At 39.1% G+C, this 22,765-nt stretch overlaps 1 protein-coding gene across 2 annotated transcripts in view; it reads left to right on the top strand.

The window, feature by feature from the left end:
* The first annotated feature begins 73 nt into the window (after positions 1-73).
* LINS1 (lines homolog 1) overlaps positions 74-22,765 on the top strand; it is a 25,601-nt gene continuing 2,909 nt past the window's right edge. Inside the window, exons 1-8 of one of the 2 annotated variants that reach the window (XM_057375297.1) lie at positions 74-247; positions 3,125-3,654; positions 3,756-3,845; positions 4,718-4,859; positions 5,091-5,681; positions 8,396-8,576; positions 9,552-11,427; positions 18,807-19,148. In XM_057375297.1, coding sequence (XP_057231280.1) covers positions 3,250-3,654; positions 3,756-3,845; positions 4,718-4,859; positions 5,091-5,681; positions 8,396-8,576; positions 9,552-10,425 — 2,283 coding nt within the window. In that variant the 5' untranslated portion in view covers positions 74-247; positions 3,125-3,249 and the 3' untranslated portion in view covers positions 10,426-11,427; positions 18,807-19,148. The remainder of the gene's footprint in view (positions 248-3,124; positions 3,655-3,755; positions 3,846-4,717; positions 4,860-5,090; positions 5,682-8,395; positions 8,577-9,551; positions 11,428-18,806; positions 19,149-22,765) is intronic. The other variant, XM_057375298.1, reaches the window with a different exon arrangement.

The raw sequence follows: 22,765 nt of genomic DNA on the forward strand, positions 1-22,765 counted from the left end.
CCGGGGCTGAGGGGAAAAACCGGGCAGGGGCCGAGCGGGGGGAGCCCGGCCGGGGCTGAGGGAGCAACGGGCGGGTAAACGATGGGTCACCGGGTGAGTCCGGCGGGCTGGGGGTCTCTGCTCTCTGCTGGAGGAGCGAGAGGCCTCAGCTCCCTCAGTCCGGCAGGATGGGGCTGTGGAAGCTTTGGAGAAGCGTCAACTCCGTCCTCGCTCTGCCAGCCCCGAGTGTGCGGGTACAGAGTCCAAAGTGTGKTTTATTTCTTAAATGCTTGGACCATTTCACTGTAAGCAGATCGAGAGCCTTCAGATTCACACCCAAAAGTCATGAACTGAAGTTTCATTTTGTTTAATYAGGTTTAATAAAAATAGGGTCGGGTTTGGATCGTTTTCCAACCTGGCCTTGGACACCTCAGGGATGGGGCAGCCACAGCTTCTCTGGGTCTCCCCACCCTCACAGGGAACAATTGCTTTGTAATTTGACAGGACTAACATCGTTGATATAACATTTTCCTTTTTTTTTTTTTTTTTTTTACTAACAGTTTGTAATGACACACAACTCAGAGATATAAATGAAGAGGCATAAGTCTGATTTTGATTTTAAAGCATTATTAATCATTAAAATAAAAGAAAACCCCATTTATTTGAGTTTCTGACTTTGTGCATAGTTTTACTTTCTGTCTTTTGCCTGATCGGTCTGTGTATAAGGTTTTTAGAACTGTTTCCTGTTTATGCAGGAGTCTGGCTCTGTGAGGTACTGCCTAATTGGTTTTTAGATGCTGTCRTGAATAACTCAGATAAATAATACAAGTAAGGGTTGGAGTTTGTCACTGCTTTTCTTTACTCTTCAGCTTTGAGCTTTTCACTCTCATGCTATGTCTGAAACAAATTTAGTCCTTGTTTGATATTTTCTCYCTCTTTGAAGTAAATGTCTTCAAAATAAGCCCCCTCACTTTTCATTTCCTTCAATGACTTATGTTTGTGAACTGTCGTGTGTGAGTGAGACGTTTCTCAGAAATGCTTTTGTAAAGTGTTCTGCAAATTAATGGTGGAGCATAAATGTGTTATGGGAGGATCCGGGAAAACACAGCCASTATCATGTGGTGAAGGTGAAATCTCGCAGCTGATGTCCTAGAAAAGTTCTGAATCTCTTCTGCTTTATGAATTTTATGAATTTGTTCATGAGATCTGTTCATTTACCRCATAAGGTGATTATTCAAGTTGGTCTTGAACACTGAAGTAAATGTGTTGAGATAATTTTACTTTATTAGGTATTCATTTAGGAAGAAATAAAATTCAAAGGTAGGAACAATAGCTATATAAAATATTCMGAGTGATTTTGGAAGAAATTTTATGAGGTTTCCGGTCATAAATTTCCAGCTGAAGTAGAATTCTGAATAGATTCTGCAAATGAAGAGGGAATTTATGGCCTGAAGTATCAGATTTATTCTTAACATTCAAAATRCGGAGTTTGGGAAAGGATGGGGGMAGGGTTCTTGGTTCTATCAGGTGAGGAACATGCTGTAACATTTTGGAGTTTTCAGGTCAGCCCTTGCTGAATGTGTCTTTAAAAATACCACACCAGAGGGAATTGTAGATCACTCCTGCAGGCAACTTCAAATTTTAGCTGCTTTTCTGAAGGAAATGCTTCCTGATGGTGGGAGAAGTGATGAGTCAGGGTAGCATACCTTGGTCTACCACTAATCCTTTGTGCCTTTGGGAAGCCATTTTGTCAATACATGCTTCAGTTGCAGTTAAAACATCAGGTTGTACAAATGAAGGTGTTATTTTCAGTGTTTGATATTATTTTAGACACTTGTGAAGATTACAAGCTAGAACAAAAATGCCTCATATACTGACTTGCACAGTTTCATTGCTTTAGTAATTTAAAATATTTGGTCTGATGACAAATGCAGGTATAATTTATACATGGATGAGAAGATCTTTAKAATGTCTTACTGTTTGGAAGACTGAACTGTTTTCTTCATTTGTTAAGAAAGGGGAAATGTAGTATTTAAATAAAAGCCAGTACAGATGGATGGATGGCTTCAGGATTCTGTCTGGAATTCTACCTGGCTKATTATGCCAGACTTAGAGATGGGAATCCAAAAAACATGCAAAGTATGAAAAAAAGTATGAAAATTCATACAAGCAACTTAAGTTCCACTCCTGTCTTCACCATAGATACAGGTATTGAGTTTGTTGGTTGGTTTTAATTAAAAGAGATCTGATTAGAGAACATGTTAAAACTTCTCTAAAAACACAAATATTTTAGATGTGCCTCAGTCTTAATATAGATGAAAAAGAAACCCTGATGTTCCTAAGGGAGTTTTTTTCTGAGAAGATGGGGTATCTGTCTGGCCATTTACATAGCAGATAGAAAATTGTGAGAGCTTAGGTGTTCACACTTGGTGGAGAGATTTGAATTTGTAATAACTCTTCTTTTTAAGCTATAGCGAATATTCCAGCGCTGTGATTGAAAGATATCTTGCATTGATGTGGGCATAAAGACTTTTTTTTTTTACGTTTCCTAAATATGTTTAAATGTTTTTTATTGGCTCTTAGTAAGTTTTACACTTTAATTTTTTTTTAATTTTCAGCTTCTTAATCCCTATGCCTTTGAGGTCAGTCCACCTTGAGCCTGTGTGCAGTGGAAGTCAAGACTTGTCCTTTGGCTTCCAATTTTTTAAGAGCTGTTGCCAGTTTGAAACTCAGAGGAGCAATGAATGTTGYCAGTTCAGAGGAAAATTTGCAGCTGAATTTTTATGCCTGTTTTTGGAGGTGTCTGTCACAAAAGAATTTATGTTTTAGTAGTTTTAGCAATGAGGAGAAAGATTTGATCCAAGTTCTCGTATCTTCAGAAGTAGCCCCTACTAATAGTCATCTTGGGTTTTGTTGATTCCAGCAAATGAATTTTGGTGTTGGTAATTTAATACTGGAACTGTAAACTTCTTCCCAGCATGGTAATTCTTCATTTTAATGTTTYGCTGAGACAGTTTTGTGCAGCTGAATTTGCATTTTCAAAATAAGTTTAATMATGGTGGTATTAACTCTAAAAATATGTGTTGTTCTTTTATATTTTCTAGTGYTTGCTAAGTTCAGTAACAGCAAAATATTTTATTTATAGGTAACTCAGAAGTGCCCAGTGGTGCTTCTGTTTCTCTTAGTGGATGAATAWGACTTGGGAGCTGATTTGCAGTGAATAACCAGTGAAGACACGCAGCGTTTTCTGGAATATTGCAGGATCTCATAATGAAGATCTCTCTCCTGCAGCAGATGTATAAGGATGTCCTGGCAGGCATTCCCCTAGCAAGGGAAAGCCATCATTATTCCTCTTTAATGAATCTGGGTGTTGAACAGCCACCAGGAGGAGATGAATCCTGTCATCAGAAGCATCTGCCATCTACTGCTGGTGGCATTGGGAGCCACCAGGACACTGATAGATCAGGTGCTGTCCCTGCAGCAGATGATTTATCCCACAGCTTTGCAAACATGAGCTCCTTGTTCTGCCCACGAGAGGTGATGCTGCTCCAGTTAACCTTGTTCAAGATGATGCTGGCAAAAGCAGAGTCCCAGGAAATAGAACTCCACATGAGACACAAGTACTGTGAAATCCTTGTTATTCTTCTGAAGGAGGCAGAAGTTGACTCAAAATTGGTAAGCTTTTGTCAACTTCTGGAAGATTTTTTTTTTTTTATGAAAGGAGGTAAAATAAAAAAGGAATGATAGATATTTTTTCCRTTTTTACCTGTCTCCAGATTTTTCTGCTCAGTTGTAACGATCGGCTGTTATCTCACATGGCCTCACAAWGTTTAGCATCTCTTGTGTATTTCCAGCTGAAGGAAGAGGTGAGTGTGGCGTCACTTCACAGTTCAAAAAATGGCTTAGTGAATTTGTGCCTACASGTTGTTCCATTTGACTCTACAGACAAATTTTTGTAGTGTTTGTATTTTCCAAGAAACTTTGTCAGCTGTGTTAGGAAGAGCCTGGAGTATGCAAAGCAAGGAGATGTGATGTGTAATAGAAGTGTGGAATGTCTTTATATATAAAAATTTGGAATTTTGTGAAACTCTTTTAAGGTAAAATGGGTGTGGATGACAAGAAATTTTCTCTTTAAAATTGCAATAGTGGCATTTTTAAAAAGCCATGATCTAGACTATCTAGACTAGGTAGTATTTTTACAGTTTCTTGATATATGGTGTGTGAAGCAGTAGATAAAAATAAGTAATAACCTCTTAGTTAATCAAATGCTTTGCTCTATCTTGTTTGAATATGCCAATTACTTGAGGTTTTTTTTTAATTTGCTATATATTTAGTGAATATATATTGCAGTCTCCATAGTAGCATCTCTGAACATAGATGTATTTCATCATTATGTTTGTAATATTACTTGCCAAGTTGTCTGGGAATTATGAATTCAGATCTGATCTGTCTGCAGCATTATCTGATTTTGGGTAGGTCATATGACAATTAGGAGGTTTGGTTTTCCCTTTTTGGAACGTACAGATAATTTCTATTGCATGCATGTGTTGCTTCATGTTTGTAATTAAAGACCTCAGTACTTTAATGGCCCAGGACAGAGATTGTACATTAAAAAGACTCAAATGTAAGCACAGACAAAACACAGGTAGAAACAATTTGAAATAATTGTATTATGATTTAATGTAATTTGCATAATAATTGAAGCACACGTGATTGATTTTTGAATTATTGTTCTCAGGACGCCTTAAATGTGAGGTGGCTCAGCTTTAGCTTGAACACTGTGTTGGGATTTCCCGGGAATGGCCGGGTGGCCGGTTGCCTGTGGACTCTGACGGGGATCATCAAGGAGACGCTGAAGGACGCGCGTGTTCCCCGAGCAGGTACCGRCACGCGGGTGCCGCCAGGGGGCGCAGCTCACCTGCCATTCCTCGGGAGCAGTGCGGCTCCAGGACGCCGTTCCCCTTCCTTATCCACGGGTTGATGAAGTGCTGTTCAAATATAGTGSTTTAAACATACTTCATCTGAAAGTMGTCACAACATCCATTTACTTCTTATTTACTGATTTATCTGTGTTACACTGCGAGCCACTAATGTGCCTCTTGTTGCCATAGGTGTTCTGAAGAAGTTGTTGGCTCCTCTTGATGCGGTGCTTGAGGGATTTTATAATGCCATCCTGCTCCATCATTTTGACAGTCACCACTACACTTCACCTTATTCTGAAGCTGCAAACAATCTGATCAGTTTTATAGATCTTCTTGAAGCACTTTTGGCTTCCAGAATTGAACTGGACTCCCCACTCAGGTGCCAGAGAATTTTGTTTTTAAAAGTTTCTTATGTCCTCAACCTCATTAACTCATCGATTCCATATGTAATCAAGAAGAAAYTAATTTTGCTTCTTAAAAAATGTGTCCTTTACAAATCTAGAGAAGATGCTAAAAGTGGGTCACTGTTCTTACAAACCCCATCTCTATGTGAAGATATGCTTGCACTGAGTAATGCTGTTCTGCAGGTTGTGAATTTGACTTGGCTTAATCAGATCCCACTTGGTGGAAAGTCCAGCTACTTTGGAAGTAGTGAAGCTGCTCCTGGAGATGATTCTCAAGATGGTTTTGACCAAACTGTTCTCAGAGCCTTAAGTCTGGTTGTRCTTAAAGCATTGGAATTCAAGATTCACAACTCGGCGACGGAAGCAGAAATCAAAGGTAACAGTCACCTTAAGTTTTCTTCATTAAGCAGCAAGAGTTTTCAGGTGTTCAGATTTTGTAGTCACTTCTCATTAAGACTGTAAATAGATTTCAGCTGAATTAGTGGGGGTGGGAGGGAGGAAAGAGAAGACCCACTGAAGAAGCTGCTGTTGCTGTGTTTTGTCTAATTAGTTGTCTCCTAGCATTTTATCAAATCCTTGGCCCTGCGATATTTTGGGCTTGAAACAGCTGCATTTGGGATTGAAAATTTTTCCTATTAAGAMCATTAAGCCAGCTTGGGAACACCATGCTCTTGTCCAGCTGGAATAAAAGAGAGTCCATAGCACAAGCATCTACTCTGTTCAGGGTGGGGAACTGAAAGGARCTGCACGTAACACTCTTTTCTAAGGTGGAGGTAGAACTTTAGGTACCATTTTGCATTTATTTTATTGAAAGTGCAAGGCATTGCTGTCAGACAAGTAATGTAATGAGGCAAAACCAGCTGTGGTATAGAAAGGTAAATAAAAATAAGGAAGCTCCAAAGTAAGGCATAGGGAAATTATTGGACTTACCATAGAATCACAGAAAGACTTGGGTTGGAAGGCGCTCTAAAGATCATCTAGTTCCAGCTCCCTGCCATGGATAGAGACACTTTCCACCATCCCAGGTTGCTCCAATCCCTGTACAACCTGGCCCTGGACATTTCCGGGGACAGAGTGGCCACAGCTTYTCTGGGCACCCTGTGCTAWGGCCTTACCTCCTTGACAGAGAACAATTCCTTTCCAATATCCAATATCCCACCTCTCTAGCAGTGGGAAGCCATTGCCTCTTGTCCTGTCCCTCCAGACCCTTGTTCAAAGTCCCTTTCCAGCTCTCTTAGAGCCCCTTTAGGTACTGGAAGGGGTTCTAAGGTCCTTCTCTTCTAAGGGGCCTTCTCTTCTGCAGGCTGAGCACCCCCAGCTCTCCCAGCCTGGCTSCACAGCAGAGGGGCTCCCACACTTGGRGCATCTCCAAGGCCTCCTCTGGAYTCATTCCAGCAGCTCCACATATTCCTTATGTAAATGGCTGTGTTCTTCACCCTAACTGACAGGTCTGGTGCTTTCAATTAGCAGGTGTGAGCATTCCTCCCATACCTGCTCCTCTGGGGTGGTTTGTTGTATGAGGAGCTAGACTGGGGCAGGAGAAGGGCAGAGCTGGCTGCTGTRCTGGGGCTGTGCCAGGGGCAGCACTGGGATGGCTGGGAATGCCATGGAAGTTACATTCCTGATGGGAGAGGCTGTGATTCTGTGTCACACTGGAAGCCACTCAGTGCCTTCTCCCTTGCTGTAAGGAAGCACCAGGGGGAGGCTTTTTGCTTGCGAGACCTTCCTGGAATCCCATCTTCCCACTTGCTTTTTTTCCATGTCCATGTCCCATGGACATCTGACACTGTGTGAATGTGAATGTGCAGATTCAATGATCAAAGCTGCATGCTGTCCCTGGATTACAGCCTTCATGGAAAAAAAATGGAAAAGCAGTTCAGAAGCAGTGTTTCTGGTCACCACTGAGAATGGGCGTTCCTATATTTACTGATTACATGGCCAAAAATAATTTCTATTTCTTTTAAAACAAAGATGAAATTTTACAGCACTTCAGTTACATTGAGGCATCTTAGTAAAGAGTCTRGATGTAAATATTATTTTATTTTTTATATTTCTATGCTATGTAGCAAGCCTAAAATCAATTTTTAATTCATCCGCACAGAAGAGCTACATAAGACAGCTTCTGAAACTTTTTCCAGATTTTTGGGAGATGTTATTTATGTGATGTCAGTTGCATTCTTAAATATTTTTAAGTAATTATAAAAAGTATTCTATTTGTGATCCACCTTCTGAAAAATGGATAGAGACTGAGATTGTGTAAGAACAAGTAAAAAGAAGAAATGTAGGCTATATCCATTTTAGACATCTCCATGAAWTTTTTTTTGTCTAAGAAAAACATTCTCCTTTCTTTTCCAGATTCATGACWCAAAAATGAGTTCTTTAATTAGATTCAAACAACCCAACTGTCAAGGGGAATTTCAATTTGAAAGGAATGGTACTTCCTTATTTTAGTGACAKTGCAGGAAGTGTTTAAAACAAGCACCTAAATGCTTTAATATGCTAACTTCCCTTCCGGGAAGCTGCTTGATTTCATCTTCTTCTTATTAGCATGGATTAGAGTGCCTTACCTTTAATTTATTTCAATTTTGAGAGTCATTTCCAGATTTATAGGGAAGAGTTTCTGTCTGAAGAGTAACTATTAATAACAGAGATTATTTGATGTTCCTGCTAGCAGGAGAAACAAACCTTAAAGTCAGATATTAAGGAAAATCACATCGTAATGCTGTAAATAAAATTGATTTCAATGTCGCAGGAAGATTTTCTGTTTGGATGTGTGCTGTATYACATCAAAAATTGCTCTGTAGTACCACTATCATATAGTATCTCATTAGTATTGAAGATTTAAGTTTTTTGACTTGAGGGAGAGAGTCTCTGTCTAATGAATACAAAGTTATTTTTATGAGTAAGCTACAGCACATAAAGCAGCAAGAATGAATCTATAAAATTTGATGTTGTGATAAATCAGTTGAGCTAAGGAGAGATAATATRCACTCTTTATTTTTTAAGTTTCCAGTGCATAACAGTTGGTGAAAGTAGTTATTTGGCAACAAAAAATGTATAGCAAGATTCATGGTTATTTCTTTTCTTCAGGAGACTTTGAGAATTCCATGTCCCTGCTGCTGGTGTTCTGGAGGAGTCACGTAAAGCCTTCCCCACAGTCTCAGCCAGTTGTGCATCACTGTGAATGGCTCTCCTTGGTTTTCATGGAGCAAGATGATGACATGTGGGAAGCTGCTAAAGCTTTGTTACTCGTCTATTTAAAATTTGATAGGTTAGTGTACTTTTTTTGACAGAACTGTGAAGAATTGTACTTTAGTGAGGCTATGTGGACATACGTGATGTTCCATTGGTTGCTTTTGTTTGAAGGAAAATTACTTTTTAATAATTTAAAACCCCCCAAAACCTCAGGATGATGTAATAATGTGTGGTGTAAGAGCTGATAATTTGTCTTTTTTGGATTGAAACAGGAGAGTTGTGAAATAGTTTCCTACTAAATACTTTATCACATCCTGTAATTCAGGATAATTGACTTTACATCTCAAATAGTGGTTAGACAGATAAAAAGCATGACTATTTCCTTGCAACACTGAGGTTTGAAAAGAATGTGATATTAGAATTAAACTTCAATAATTCAGGTACTTCTGGCAGAATTTATAAGGATTATTCCCAATGGGAATTCCAGCTACTTGGTAAAAATGGTTACTCAAAACTGCAATGTGTTGTTCATGGATTTGTCCTGGACGCACAATACTTCATTGTTGTTTAAATGACCATACAAGATATTATCCTAATTTATACAAGACCCTCAAGCTTCAAATGAGAAGATAGTGCAAGTAATGTCTCAGAAACACACAACTGTTGGACACTTAAATACAAGCAGGTTCCTCTTCCAACGTGCTTAACATTTTGAAAGTCAGTTTGAGTTCAGTTTTACAAAAATATTAAAATAGGATTATTTCATATTTATGTTAAAGCACAGTTCATATGTTGTAACTAACTTTGTTTATTGCAGAGTGTTTCCTAAGGAGTGCCCTTTAAGGCCTGCTTTAAGTGCTTTGGATTCTGGTCTGTCAGATCTCCCAGCCCCACCTGCCTTCATTCTTTCTCATTCTGATATAAAAACTTTTTTGGTTCTTACTTTTAARCAAAACTAAAAAAGAGCAAAAATCTATCTTCTAGATAYTGCTGCTTTAAAAAAAAAAAAAAAGGCAAACTTCTGCTGAATTGAGTTTATTTCCTTTTTCAGGTTAGAGTGTGATGCTGCGGATAACCTAAGCCAAAAAGAGAAGGAATCCTGGAAGTTCCTTGTGCATGCAGGTGGATATAACCCACACTGTATCTTTTTATTTTTYCTGGAAAAGATTGCATTTGATTCCACAGTACTTTTAGACTTTTTGATTTCATCAGAAACTTGCTTTTTGGAGTACTTGGTCAGGTACTTAAAGCTTCTTGGTAAGGAGTGGCATAATTTTGTAGATGTCTGTAATAGTTTTGATACCAGGCACAGCACTTCCCACCAAGAAAAGCAAAGCTCCGTGACTGGGGAGAGTTTGCAAAATGCTGGCTGTGAAGCAGAACCACAGACTCTGATGTCTTTGGATGCTTCTCACGATTGCTCGGTGTTTACAGCACAGCAGGCTGATAATGAAGCTGCAGAATKGAGCTGCTCTGACTCATTGACGGGCACTGATAGCGCGTCCCTGCTTGGTCCTCTTCAAAGCCTYGTTAATTATGACAGCTCAGAGGACTCCGAGGTGGAATCAGATGGAAAAGAGTGCTCGGTAAACACAAAACAAGTGCCTTCAAACAACCAGGGTGAGGTGAGGAGAAGGGAAATAGGTTGCAGCTGCAAAGATGATGACCAGAATCCACACACGTCTGAAGTGTCACCTCTGCAGCCGAAGGGATCTTGTACCTCATCGTGTTGGACTYGTATGGCATCTTGGGATAACGTTGTTCCCCTAAGAATTATGCTTTACAAATCAACCAAGTGTTTGGAAGAGCTGCAAGAAGCTATTTCTAGGTTGCAGAGAAGAAATCTTTTCCCATATAATCCGTCTGCTCTGTTGAAACTACTGAGCCACATTGAGAAGATGAGTAAATCCATGAATCCACAATAATCCAAAGTGCTCTTGTGGGTTTTTTAAACCAGGGGATATTTCCATGAGATTAATGACTTCTAAAGCTCATGCCTCTTGCACTAGTCAGTGCATTTAACCTCAGGCAGAATGAACATGGGTTTGGTTGACACCTTAAAAATCTGAAGTTGCATTCAGTGATATAATCGTGACCTGAGGGTCCTAGGCTTATTCATGATGTGTATGTCAATGGACAGTGTATAAGGATTCGTTGTTAGGTATTCAAAATTTTAAAATAAAGGGCTAATGTGAAAGCATATAAAAAATACATGATACCTGAAGTATTGCAATTATAGTTAATGTCATTCTATTTATGAATTCTTTGCTGGATTGGTAGTAGTTACAGGGCAAAGTTAATGCAACACTTGACTGCTTAGAGGTTGGGCTAAATAAAATATTACAATTGGGGCCAATTTACTGTTTATACTGTGTGTTCTGCATTGTTGTATTGCTCAAAGTGGACCTTCAGATTTGCTTAATCCTTYAATTAAAAGAAAAGGTAGATGGGAAATTAATGCATGTATTGTCTGTGGAAAACTTCAGTGGAGCATTATATTTTAATTTAAGCTTACGTAATGCAGAAGTGAAATTCCAACAGAATTTTTTGCATACATCATGCATTTCATATAAATATAGGACTTAATAAACTTAAATCAGAAAGAGAATTAGAAATGAAGTCACTCCAATGCAGTGAGACGGATATTGAAGATGTTAAATTATTGTATCTTTTATTAGATGTAATTTGAATAACCTGAAAAGCAAGTGTCTGAGASTTTGCCTGGGGGAGCGAGTCCAGAGCAGGATCCAAGGCAGTGCGTGCACTTAGCAGGAAGGCACCTGATGCTGCTACGTTCAACCTGCAGCTTTTCATGATCTGCCAAGGGTTAGGCACTGGGAAAGCACTGACAACAGGAGCACTGGAGAAATCTCAGACCTCTTCAGAGCTGTGAGAAGCAGCTTTCCTTTCAGGATCTTCTCTTGAAGGTAAGTGCTCTGTTCTGACTGAGAACAAGTGCTCTGTTGCCTTCGAGTAGCTATTTAGCATTAAATTTGAATAGCTACTGAGCTAAGATGAGTAGTCTCTGGAGGACGTTTCTGACCCTCAAATCTCTGTGGYCATCTTCAAGATTAGTCTTTAGCYCTGAACTGGTGAATCAGTGCCATCRGGAAGGAAAGCAAACTGTGTGTAGCTTATGGGTTACTTTAGCTGGCAATTCCACTGCTCTCCAGGGACACTGGGATGGTATGAAATAGCAGACAGGAAGGAATCTCAGTTTGACTCCTTCAGGGTGACAGCTGTGTTTTGGGTAGGAAGGGGTGATCCTTTTTACTGGCATGAAGGAGATCCAGATATTCTGGGTGTTTGTTGTACCTTGGTCTCCTCCTGAGATCAAGACAGCTGTTGTGTAGAGGGGTGGGTGAAAATGTTGAGGAATAGAAACCTTTCCATTTGTGCTGGCATTTACTTTMGTTAAGAGCTAACCTTGGAGTTGTCCAGGGCAGAAACGTGCCTGGCTTCTCTYTATGTTTGAGCTCAATTATGCTGTAGCTGCTGAGTTGCTCGTTTCTGTCAGGACTAAAATCCCTCTGGGCGTGTTCAGAGATGCAGCTCCAGACAATTTGGGAACTTTTCAGTTCAAACACAGGAAGTGCCACGGGTGAGGTGGTTGAGTAAGAGTTTCTCAAGTTCAYAATTTTCAAAGTAGGTAGGTACTTATATTTCAGTGAAATCCTTTCCACTATCCTCACTCCTTTTCTAATTTACCCTTTGCTGACTATTTTAGTTGGATAATTCCATTGTTTGCACTCCACATGGTATTGTTCTGCATTTCTTTGCCAGCTGGAAGTGTCTAAATTGCAGTGGTATCTCTGACACAACTATAAGCTGAGTGGGAAAGGTAGAATGGTGAGATAATATTGGGTAGTCCTAGTCTTCTTATTTGTCACTGATTGCTACAACTGTATARGCTTTTTTAAAGTAAGAGTTTAGTCATCTCTGAATGGTGTGTAGAATTTAGCAAGAAATGTAGGAACCTGTAACCTGATTTTTTAATACAGCAAATCCAATTTCAGTCCAATTGTATTTAATTCTTACAGACCTGAGGCTGATTGTGTGCCCAGCTGATTATTACAAGTGTTCATTCCCACATGTTTCCCTTCTCAGTAAAATATTGTTCAGTTCTCAGAATRTTTTAATTTTACAAGTGGGTAAATATAGTTTGTATGTGGCAACAAGATATCTTAATGTGTTGATATTTTACCATTTATGACCTGAGATGGAGTTAAATTGATGGGAGTCAAGATTTTTTTTTATTGCACACAAAATGAAGGTGGGCAGTAGTTCTTTGGCTGTATTGAGAAAGCCAACCACAAAAAAAAAAAAAGAACCTTGCAAAAGAATTAGTATTTTAATCCATTGGTGACTATAGAAAGTGGTCTGGTTGGGGTTTGTTAGGTTTTGGTCGGGTTTTTTTAATGATACAAAGTTTTTAGGCACAGGTGTTATTTCATTTGTTAGAGCAAATTAATTCAGCTGCAGAACCTATCACCAATGGTAAGGTAGTACTTGGTGATTAGGTCAGTGATTACCAGGAGAGAAATATGCCCTACCTTTGCATATTGACATCTGTCAACTTTTCTTGTACTATTTCCAAGCAAGACACAGAACAATTCAGTGCCCTGTGTGGAGACAGTTTTCTATCTGAGGAATCCTCTGGAAACATTCACAGTCCCCATTTATGCAGTTGTTTTATAGAATTTATCTTCAACATCAATAGAATAAATTAAGCTTTAATGAGGTAAGCAGTTAGCACTAGAAGTTGCTTACAGGATGTGCTTTTTAAAACATTTTTTAACTTGAATGCTTGTAGAGCTTGATTGCAGCTATGGCTGAATTCAGGTGGTTCCACAATTGTGGTTCTTCAAACTGGATTTTCTCCAGTATTTTTATGACTGCTTTCCATTCTACTTTTAAGACTAGTAGTGCAAGTTTTAATCCTGTAATACAAGAATGAAAACCAACCTTGGGAACTTCTATACTCACAAYACACTTGTAAAGCTGGGAATAGGGAGCCTTGGTTGTTCCCTGGTTTATCACTRTAGGATAAGCTTTGTTTGAACTTCTTCCAAAGTTAGTCTGGGATGGTGTCTGAAGTCAGTATCAGGGAGATAGCAGTGTCAGTAGGAGTGAAAATACTGTGGTCATTACAGTGTAACTTCTGTGTATTTTCCCTTACAGTTGCCCTAATGAGTTTGTAAATTGGTGCTGTATTTTGTCCAASCCTTTAGGCCACTTGGTTCACTCTGAAACCTTGCTAGAAGCCAATGGTMTGTGTCAGAATGGATGGCAGGCAGTCTTGTGCTGTCACTAGCTCAACAGCAGCATGGACCTGGACTTGGTTGAGAAACATCTCAGGGATTTAATCTTTTCTMGGTCATTATCTTCTTAACTGTTGTGTAAATGAGTTGATTGCTGATAACTGACAGAGATGCTCTTTAATAGATCAGCTGGCTCTTTGCTGGCTTACAAGAATGGAAGGATTAAATATATTTAATGGTAAAAATCTTGTATGGAGAATTACAATTTCCATATTTATTTCTGGTTCCTATTTCTCCTGTACAGCAAAACCTGAGTTTTGTCTGTAAGCAGTGTCCTTTCAGGAGGAAGATATGAAAAAAAATGTCAATTGTTCGAGAAAGGTRGTGCACACAAGCTCAAAAGTGAGCACTGCTGATTGTTGGCTTCCCTGAAGTTTATAGGGGAGGTTTGCATGTTCATATTTTGAAATTGTCAGGAGTTGTAGTTGCTAACTGGAGCTGTCCAAGTATCCACCCCATCTCATCCTGGTTCTTGAGGGTTAAACATGAACATTTTTTTGTGGAACTTCAAGGAAGTTCCAAATGCCCTCAGCATTTGGAGGAAGTAATAGCACATATTAAAACATGAGTAATAATTTGAAGTCTTATTTTGCAAAACTGTGTGTATTGATTAAGTAAAAGAGATTTGTTATCAAATGACAAAATCCTATGTCCTTATTCCTTTCCTTGCAGGAAAGSAAATAGCTTTATTTTCAAGTGTCACCTTCCAGGGTTTGTCAGCTCTAGAGTAACGTGGTCACTACAAACCTTTCATGGCTCTTTTGTGAAGGAATTTAACTGAAACAGAAATGAACAGAAATTGATCTCTAGTACTTGGCTTCCTTGATAATATTTATATTCTTCAAGAAATTTTTGTCTTTCTGCTGACACCATTACAGCTACTGTGAAAGTTAGGCAAAGATCCATTAAGCAGCAAWTACCAAAMTCAACCAATTTAAAAAATAYAATTWTTTATMTCCTCAAGGGAGAATCCYGTACTTGGTCACCTTCAACAGAGCATTGGTCCCTCTAAAGGAGTGTTTCTTCACCTCAGCTAAAATTACTGACCAGCATGATGCCACTATTTTCTGTAATTGTCAATTAGGAGCTGATGCTGAAGTGGGAATTGCTGGGTGTGAAGCATCAAAGGAAGTGTCTTTCAGTTTCACCAAGCAAATGCTCACATTTTGTATTTTCTGTGGGTGGATAACGTAGATGCTCCAAGAGTCTCCCAGTAATGTAATCAAACAACATTTGCAGCATTGTCTTACATGCAAGCATTACAAATTGTTGAGGTTTATTTTCATATTGTCATTAAGCCAGTGCTTCCAACTTCAAGGATCAAGAAGGCAACTTTGTTTTTTAATCCTACATTATTCCTATGTTGTTGGAAATGGATTAAGAAACTCCCTGATTTGATTGGATTAATTGTTAAATCTCTTAGTGTTGCAGCCAGAAGATTGGGTGAATTTTAAGATAATGTCATGGGAGTGTTGTTTGGGTGAATTGGCAGGTGGAGTGRAAAACGTGAATTTTGCCTTTTCAAATGTATTGGAACAAACTTAGTGAATGTTCCTTATATAGATAAGCAGTTATGTTTGACTTTTCTGGTGTTTCTGGTTATTGGAAAAGGGGTTTTGACAAGAAAGGACAAGTTGATGCTAAATYGAGGGGAAAGAAGAAAAACCTTTTCACCAAAGATAATTTAAAGATAAAACAGATTAAGATTTTGTATAAAGAATGTGTCACAACCAAGCTGTGAGCAGATGAATTCTTCAGCAAATAACATTTACATCTCTGTTCATCTGGATATGAGATGATTCTTAATTCCTGTCCAGGAGGCTTATTGATACACTGTGTGTTCAGCATTGAAATGGAATACAGCCAAGGGTTTGGAATTTGAAAGAGAGAGTATAATTGTGGTGTTCCTGTCCCTTGGTGGTTGAGTGTGTGAGCGAAACTGGTTAGAAGGCAGTTCCCAGGTAATGTCTTTTCCTGAAGCCTTTTTTCCTAAGGCATCCCCAAAGCCTKTGGCAGATTGGATCAGCTGGACAGKGTGGTCCTTCACTTCACTGGCTTYACCCTTCCAGCATTGCTCTGACATCCTCTCYTCACCCGCTTCATCCAAGTCATCTTCCTTCTTATTAAAGCCCAGATTCTCCAAGTAATGAATTTTCTTTCTGGCTAAAACTCATGGGAATCAAATTCTGAAACAATAATTTCAAAAGAATTAAGTGATTTGAAGATTTCAGCCTGTGTGTTCAAATTTTCCTGGTWTAGTCTGGGAGTGGCATTCATGGATGATACATATTTATTGCTTTAATGGTTGCTGCATTGAAAATCAGGTGTCTAGTCTTCAATTAGGACAGATGGCATTACTAATTAATTAGTGAYGAGCCTCTCCTTTGTGAACCTCTCCCTGTAAGGATATGGATTATGAACCAGGTCATACTAGGAAGAAACATCTTGAGGAAAAAGCTTTTTGAGAGATTGTAAAATAGAATTTTTCATCCCCTTTATGTAAGGGAAGGCTGGCATATTAGGAGAATTCCCATGAAGAGGAAGATCTTAGCTTTTAAACTATAGATTGCAAGTTTTTGAGTTACAATATTGTGACATGGGACTCGGAATGATTAATTTTCAGGCTTTTGTTGATTCTTGWGGAGCAGAAAGTACAGAAATGCCAAGGTTTTTTTCTTTAATCTTGAAGGATTTCCTGATGGCAAGGAAATGGGCTTCACTGGTGGTGAAGAGAGAATTCAGAGTCCAAATGATTATTAGATCAAATTGATTGCTACTTTTCCTCTATGTATACATGTRACTGAGATTTAGTTAGCACTCTGCTATTGAGATAACCAGTTAGCAAAAATGGTTAGGTACTATCAAGCAATATATTTAGAATATTTGGTTTTAGTTCCACAGGTTAATTCCAGGACTTTTTGGTTTTCTATGTACGAAAACAATGGGATCCCTTAGGAGTTTTTGAGATTGTTTTAGTGGCTCTTTTTTTATTCTTGCTCCGCAGCTTCCACTACACTACAGCTCTAGAAGTTTAAGATTTAGTACAGTCTCAATGATTTGCCAGGAGGGCTTTCTCTGTCGAGAAAGTTAACTAATACTATAAACTCTCTTGTGTAACTGCTTGGAAGCTCAGGTGAGCACTCACACCCMCTGTGTGGATTCACTGTGATTTATTATATGTATTCAACTGGTTGGAAAATAAAGAGGGACATTTTGTGAAAGAAATTAATTTTTCTTACTTTGTTATAATATTTTTCTTACTGAGAACTTAGACATAATTTCCAGTGATACGTAAAATAATTGAGTCAAATACATGTCTCTTATTATTTAGTTATATTATTGTATTTAGTCACATTTAATTGTCCAATRAATGAGTAGATATTATGCTACAAGTAAGGAACAGTAATAATTAGATTTTTGAACTTTTGTTTTCTCAGKGAGCTAAGGTGGTTTTTGGTTTTGCTTTTTGCAGCATTCAAATTTAAGACAGCTSAAGGATAAGCAGTGTGGAGATGCAGAGATAATTGTAAGGTCAGTGGGCACTTTGATCAAGGGGGTATGATTAGCTTGTTGATTTACCAGGTAAGATCTTTAATCTTGTAATAGTATCCTATGTAGGTGGTAAGTGCCAGCCTGACAAATGCTGCTCAAAAAGGATGTAAAAATATGTATTCCCTTTCTTGTTTTTGTAGCAGCCCCACATTTTCTCCAGTCAAACAAACAWGTTTTTTGCAATTTAATGTAACAGTGAAGAGATTGTGGTTTTAGGCATAAGAAGGGTCTTGTTGCCAATTCCCTCTTCCATTCCTGGCCCAGTATTGGCCGAGTGAGGTATGAATCAGCTTGCTCTAGGCTTTCCTAATTGGCAGAGTGTTCCTAAACCTTCTGTTTGGTTCACAGCAGTGGTTCGTTCAGATGTGGGAAAGTTTGGAGATCATTTAAAGCAGCAGCTAAACCATAATCTTTCCTGAAATAAGCTTTCATGTTTAATACTTCTCTGATGCATCAGGTTATTGAATACTGCCCCCAGTTTTATGGAAGGACCAAAGACTTGCAATAGCTGCAAGATATAATACCTAAAACTAATAAAAAAAATTAAAAAAAAAAAGGAGAAGAAACCCACACTTTTCTCTTGAGGGGAAAATAAATGARCAGGATTCAAATATTGCCTGGGTTGCATCTTCTTTCACTGCAGGCTTATAGATCAAGGTAGAAGTTTCAATATATTCAAAAGGAATAATGGAAAGAAAGGCCTGTGGGAGGGACCCTCTCCAGTGTTACTTTCATAGACATCTTCTATGGTTTAGGAAGTCTTGTAGCCCCAAAATACTGATCAGCTGGGGGCCTTATCAGTTACTGTTTTGTATTTCTTCCATTCTTGTGCTCTTCCATAKCCATCTGCTCTTGGCTTCCTCCTGACAGAGTGCTGGGTGAGATGGRGCTTTGGCTCAACTCTGTCAAGTCTGTTCCCATTTCCTTGCTTGCTGTTTGCTGACTGCAAGCAGGAAGAAAAGGCTCATAAAAGGTTCTCTGCTCCTGGCTCGTCTGTGAKGTTCTCTTCTCCCTTTCCAGCAACATTAATGTGTCCACCAGAATGCAAAGTAATGCCAACRCTTCTGAAAGCTGTTATTTGAAACTGGGGAGAACTGCTGAGGAATGACTTTCAGCTTGGTTCCTTAGTCATGGAATTAGAAAAGAAATTAAACAATCACTAGGTCAAGTAAAACAGACATGTTTATATGGTATCTCTAACCACACACACACACAGTGTGTGCTTCCCTCTGCTTTAGGCATTTCAGCAATTGCATTTGATATCTTCTGAGGAACACTTGTTGGAAAACATTCAGGTGATTGAGGCTGGAAGTATTGCTGAGAGTGGTCAATACGAGAAGAAACCTTTTTGTAACTATTTAAAACCCCMCATTTCATCTAAAACCTGTCAGAGTGAAGGGATGTGTTTGGTGTTCCCTTTTCTGCACCCTCAGCAGGCTCAGCATCCTCCCGTGTGTGTGTGTGGAGCAATACAAGGTGAGACAAATTCTCATCGTGCAACAAAAGCCACGTGACTTCAAACATTTCTTCATCTGCTGTGTTGAAACGAGCAGGGAAGGCACTGGCATTACGGCTCCCGAGTTTCACGCAGTGATGTGGATGACATCAGGATTGCCTTCAGTCAGAAATCTTGAAGTGCAGCTTTGCTGGGTGGGTCTCAGAAGAATTTGAAAAGGTTCTGGAGATAGGGCGTGTTTACCTCGGTCACAGTAGTGAGTGTGATGCCTCTTCCCTGCTAATATGCTTATGGTCTCTTTGCCTGCAACATTGTRAAGGTAAGAGTTCCTTTTTCTTTCCATTTTTCTTGCCCTGGTATGTTTTGTTGGGGTTTTTGCACTCTCCTTACATCAGACTATGTTCTGAATTGTCAGCATGTGCTGGTCTCTAACATTGTTTTGTAAGGGAAGAGTAGAGTAACTCTTAGGATACTCTTCAGATAAAGAATGGAATAGCATTAGTGACATTTTATATGYTGTCACTAAGTATTCCAACCTGTGAGAACTGCTTTTTGTTAAAAAAAAAGGCAATGTAGGTTACAGTAGTAGCTTTGCTTTTCTACTTCTTGTACCATTATCCTATTAAGTGCTTGTAAGAGCACTTCTTTCTGAACTGGAAGGAAGGAAATTCTCTGAACAGGAATAAGTGTTAACTAATTATACAGACATGATTATGTTAGAGAAAAAAACCTTGAATTTAAGTTGCTTGAAAAAGCTAGTTCTAATTTTCTTTCTGTAAAATACTTTTAAGAAATTTGGTTTACAGAGGTTTGGGGTTGTTTTTTTTTTTATAACACTTATCTTTTGAAGCTCTGAAGAAGCTCGTGCTATAAATAACACACTTCACAGCTGCTTAACAAGCAGCCAGAAAGGGTTATTTCATAGTAATCAGATGGAAGAACCCAAATCATGTCGTTGCAATACATCTCTGGTTTTCACTACTTTCCGAGCTCAGCCCTTCAGCTGGGGTGCTGCTGCTGACAAAGAAGCTGTGCTGGCTCACATTTAGCTGAAAATTTCCCTTGCATTTGTTAGGACATGAAAACAATGTCAAAGTGGCTGAAATGAATGAAAGAGCAGTTCCATTCTGGCTGCTCCTCTGGTTGGCTTTGTGAGTGGGGAATGTCTGGGCAGGTTAAGCTGCACCGAGGGKTTAACAAAGCAGAGCTGGCAGCAGGGATGCACAGCACTCTTGGTTCAGCTGCTGGCTCAGGGTGGTGTGGAGATCATCATAAACAGCCAAGTGTGAGTGCCTGGTGCACGCCATGGCTGGAGATTCTGCTTCAGGAAGCTGTGGAGTTTTCCAGAGTGCAAATGCACCAATCCAGTCCCTTTCCTGCCTTCCTCTTTAAAACCTTGAGTCATCCCCCGAAGGTGGAAAAAGCCAAGAGCCTCTCCAGCCTCAGGCTCTCTCTGSTTCTCACTGTTCTGCTGCCTCCACTTGTTCTGGGGCACTTTGGTGCTCCCCCTGATGTTCTTGTCCTGACCTCTGTGTACCCTGCACTGCTCGACTCTTCCCTGCCTTAACTCTCACTTTAAATAACTGACACAACTCTGCTAAAATCTCCATTATATAGCTTAGCATTTTAAGCTAGACTTCAAGTTTGTATTTCAAGAAAGCTTTGATAAGCGGAAAAGAAATGATCCTTTTTCTGTGTTTYCCCAGTAGTAAAAATTTGAAGAAAACTCTCATAATTGAAAAAAGTTTTCTTTAAATTCTGGTAAGTGTTACAAAGTTCTCAAAGCAGCAAGTGTTGTTCCTTTAGGTTTGTTCAAATTTTTATGAATTAAGCATTTATTAAGAACCTCTAGCTTGGATAGGGTTTCATTTTTTTTTTCCAACAGCTACTTTTTATCTCAAAATTATTGCAGTTATTTGAGTTATTTCATCACTCTTTATACCACTCTGTTCACRTTAAGAATTTTAAAAGCTTTAAAGTGGCCATAGTTTGTGCTGCAATTGTGCAGTGAGAGAACTGTATTTCACTTTCTTCAGCAGCCTGCCGTCACCGAAAATCATTTTAGCTGCTCAAAAATAATTTACCTTTAAGTAGAGTGAGCACGGTGACTTTCACCTAGAAAATCAATTATTTCGAAGAAGTCCGATTCACTTTTTAAAAAAAAAAATATTTCCTGCCAGAGAACAGGGAAAARTAAGAACTCACTTGCCACCTTAATTCATATTTATTCCAAGTGCTRTTTTAGCCTGCTCAATATAGTACCCAAGTTACAAGGTAATGTGAAAGAACATGTAAAAGAAGCAAAATGCTGTAATTGCCCTGTAATGAGACACTTGAAGTGTTTACAGTTGAAATTTGTACAAGCCAGGGAATAAATGTGAAGTTGGAAAAACAGGGTGAGAAAGGACAAGAYGCAAAGAGGTGGCAGCATCAATCCAGTGTCCTTCTTCATTCCTTTCCTCCACAAACCACAGTTCAATGTGCAGGACCCATCTTTGTTCACCTGTTTCATGGTTGTAGTGGAGATTCTTCACACAATGTCAAAAAGATTGTCTGTAGTGGAACACAGATCTGCAGCTAAAAYTTGTGTTTTAACTCTTGGAAATATTGCTGAGTCTTGAGCAAAACCAAAGTCTGTGTCAGTCGATCTGATTTTTATTTGCTCTTTTGAACCACTTTTGTTTCATATTGAGGATGAACAGCCTGGAACAGCTTTGCTATCTGTTTTGATATCTGAGACTTGATTTTTCCCAAAAGTCACKGCACCAGCTTTACCAGTTCTGTCAAATTATGAGGGGAATAGGAGAATTATGCTCTTCTTACTGATTTCAGTCTTTCCCTGTTACACTTCTGGAGCCACACTGAGTACACTAATGTGATGTAGGAGAATTAAGGTTACTTTYTCTTGCATGTTTGTGTTGTTGATCCATTTGGTTTTATAATTTATTCAGTAAATAAGGAAAGGAAATCCCCCTAATACACCCTGCAAACTTGGATATCACCTTCTCTTAGTCCAGGCTTTGGAAATGCAGTTTTTGCAAGCAAGAGCTTTTGTGAAGAGAATACAATCAAAGCTTTGGCTCACTTTCTTTTTATTAAATCCTCTGACTGCAGGAGCCAGAAATTCCACTTCAAAGGAGCTCCTGAATTTGTTTTGCAAAATGGGGCCACATAGCTTTTGTAAAACCCAAATTTGCCCCTTTTTTCTTTGCTTTAATAGCATTAAAAATATGAGGGCTTTTTCAGTGAATATATCCAGGATCCAAGAAACAGAGCTTTGAAAGAAACTTCACATTGGTACTTCCCAGCTGTGTGGGCTTTCCTTTAATTATGAAGGATGCAGTTCCTGAAGTAATCATTCCTGATTTTCCAGTTTTGCACTAGCCCATTAAAACTAGATTAAGCTACAGAGGTGATTCTTCCATAGCAGGGAGGTGATTTGATTTCTTTACTGAGAGTATTTAATATCAAAGATRCAGAGGAACTTCAGTTTTCTAAAAGATCTTTATTATTTGACTGACTTTCAGCCCCTTCAGAGCAATGATTCCTGKTTTTTTTTTCAATGAAAATGCTCCTGGCAGTACTCCTGTGTGGATAGGGATCTGTGAAGAGGCAGAGGTTTTTCACCCTAGGCTGGGCACAATGAGTCACTCACTGTTGTATTTCTCACTCCTGCTTGTTTGGTGCTGCCACAGGCTGTAAGGAGAAGCTCTGAGCTCAGCAACAGGAGCTTTAGGCTGGGTAGGCTTTAAAGTTAAGTTAGAGCTGGTCCCAAATCAGGCCAAGCTGAGCCTTTGCATCCACTGTCCAGTTTTGAAAGCAGCATTTGCAGGGGAGAGGAACAACTTGTGATAGCTTGTGCAGGGAAAAAACATCATCTACTTTTGAAATCCAGTATCTACACCCTGATCCCAGCGCTGGAACTGGTGGCCACTG

Source organism: Malurus melanocephalus, unplaced genomic scaffold (genome assembly GCF_030028575.1).
Source record: "Malurus melanocephalus ecotype Western Australia unplaced genomic scaffold, MMel_1.1 scaffold_244, whole genome shotgun sequence".
Classification (NCBI taxonomy): domain Eukaryota; kingdom Metazoa; phylum Chordata; class Aves; order Passeriformes; family Maluridae; genus Malurus; species Malurus melanocephalus.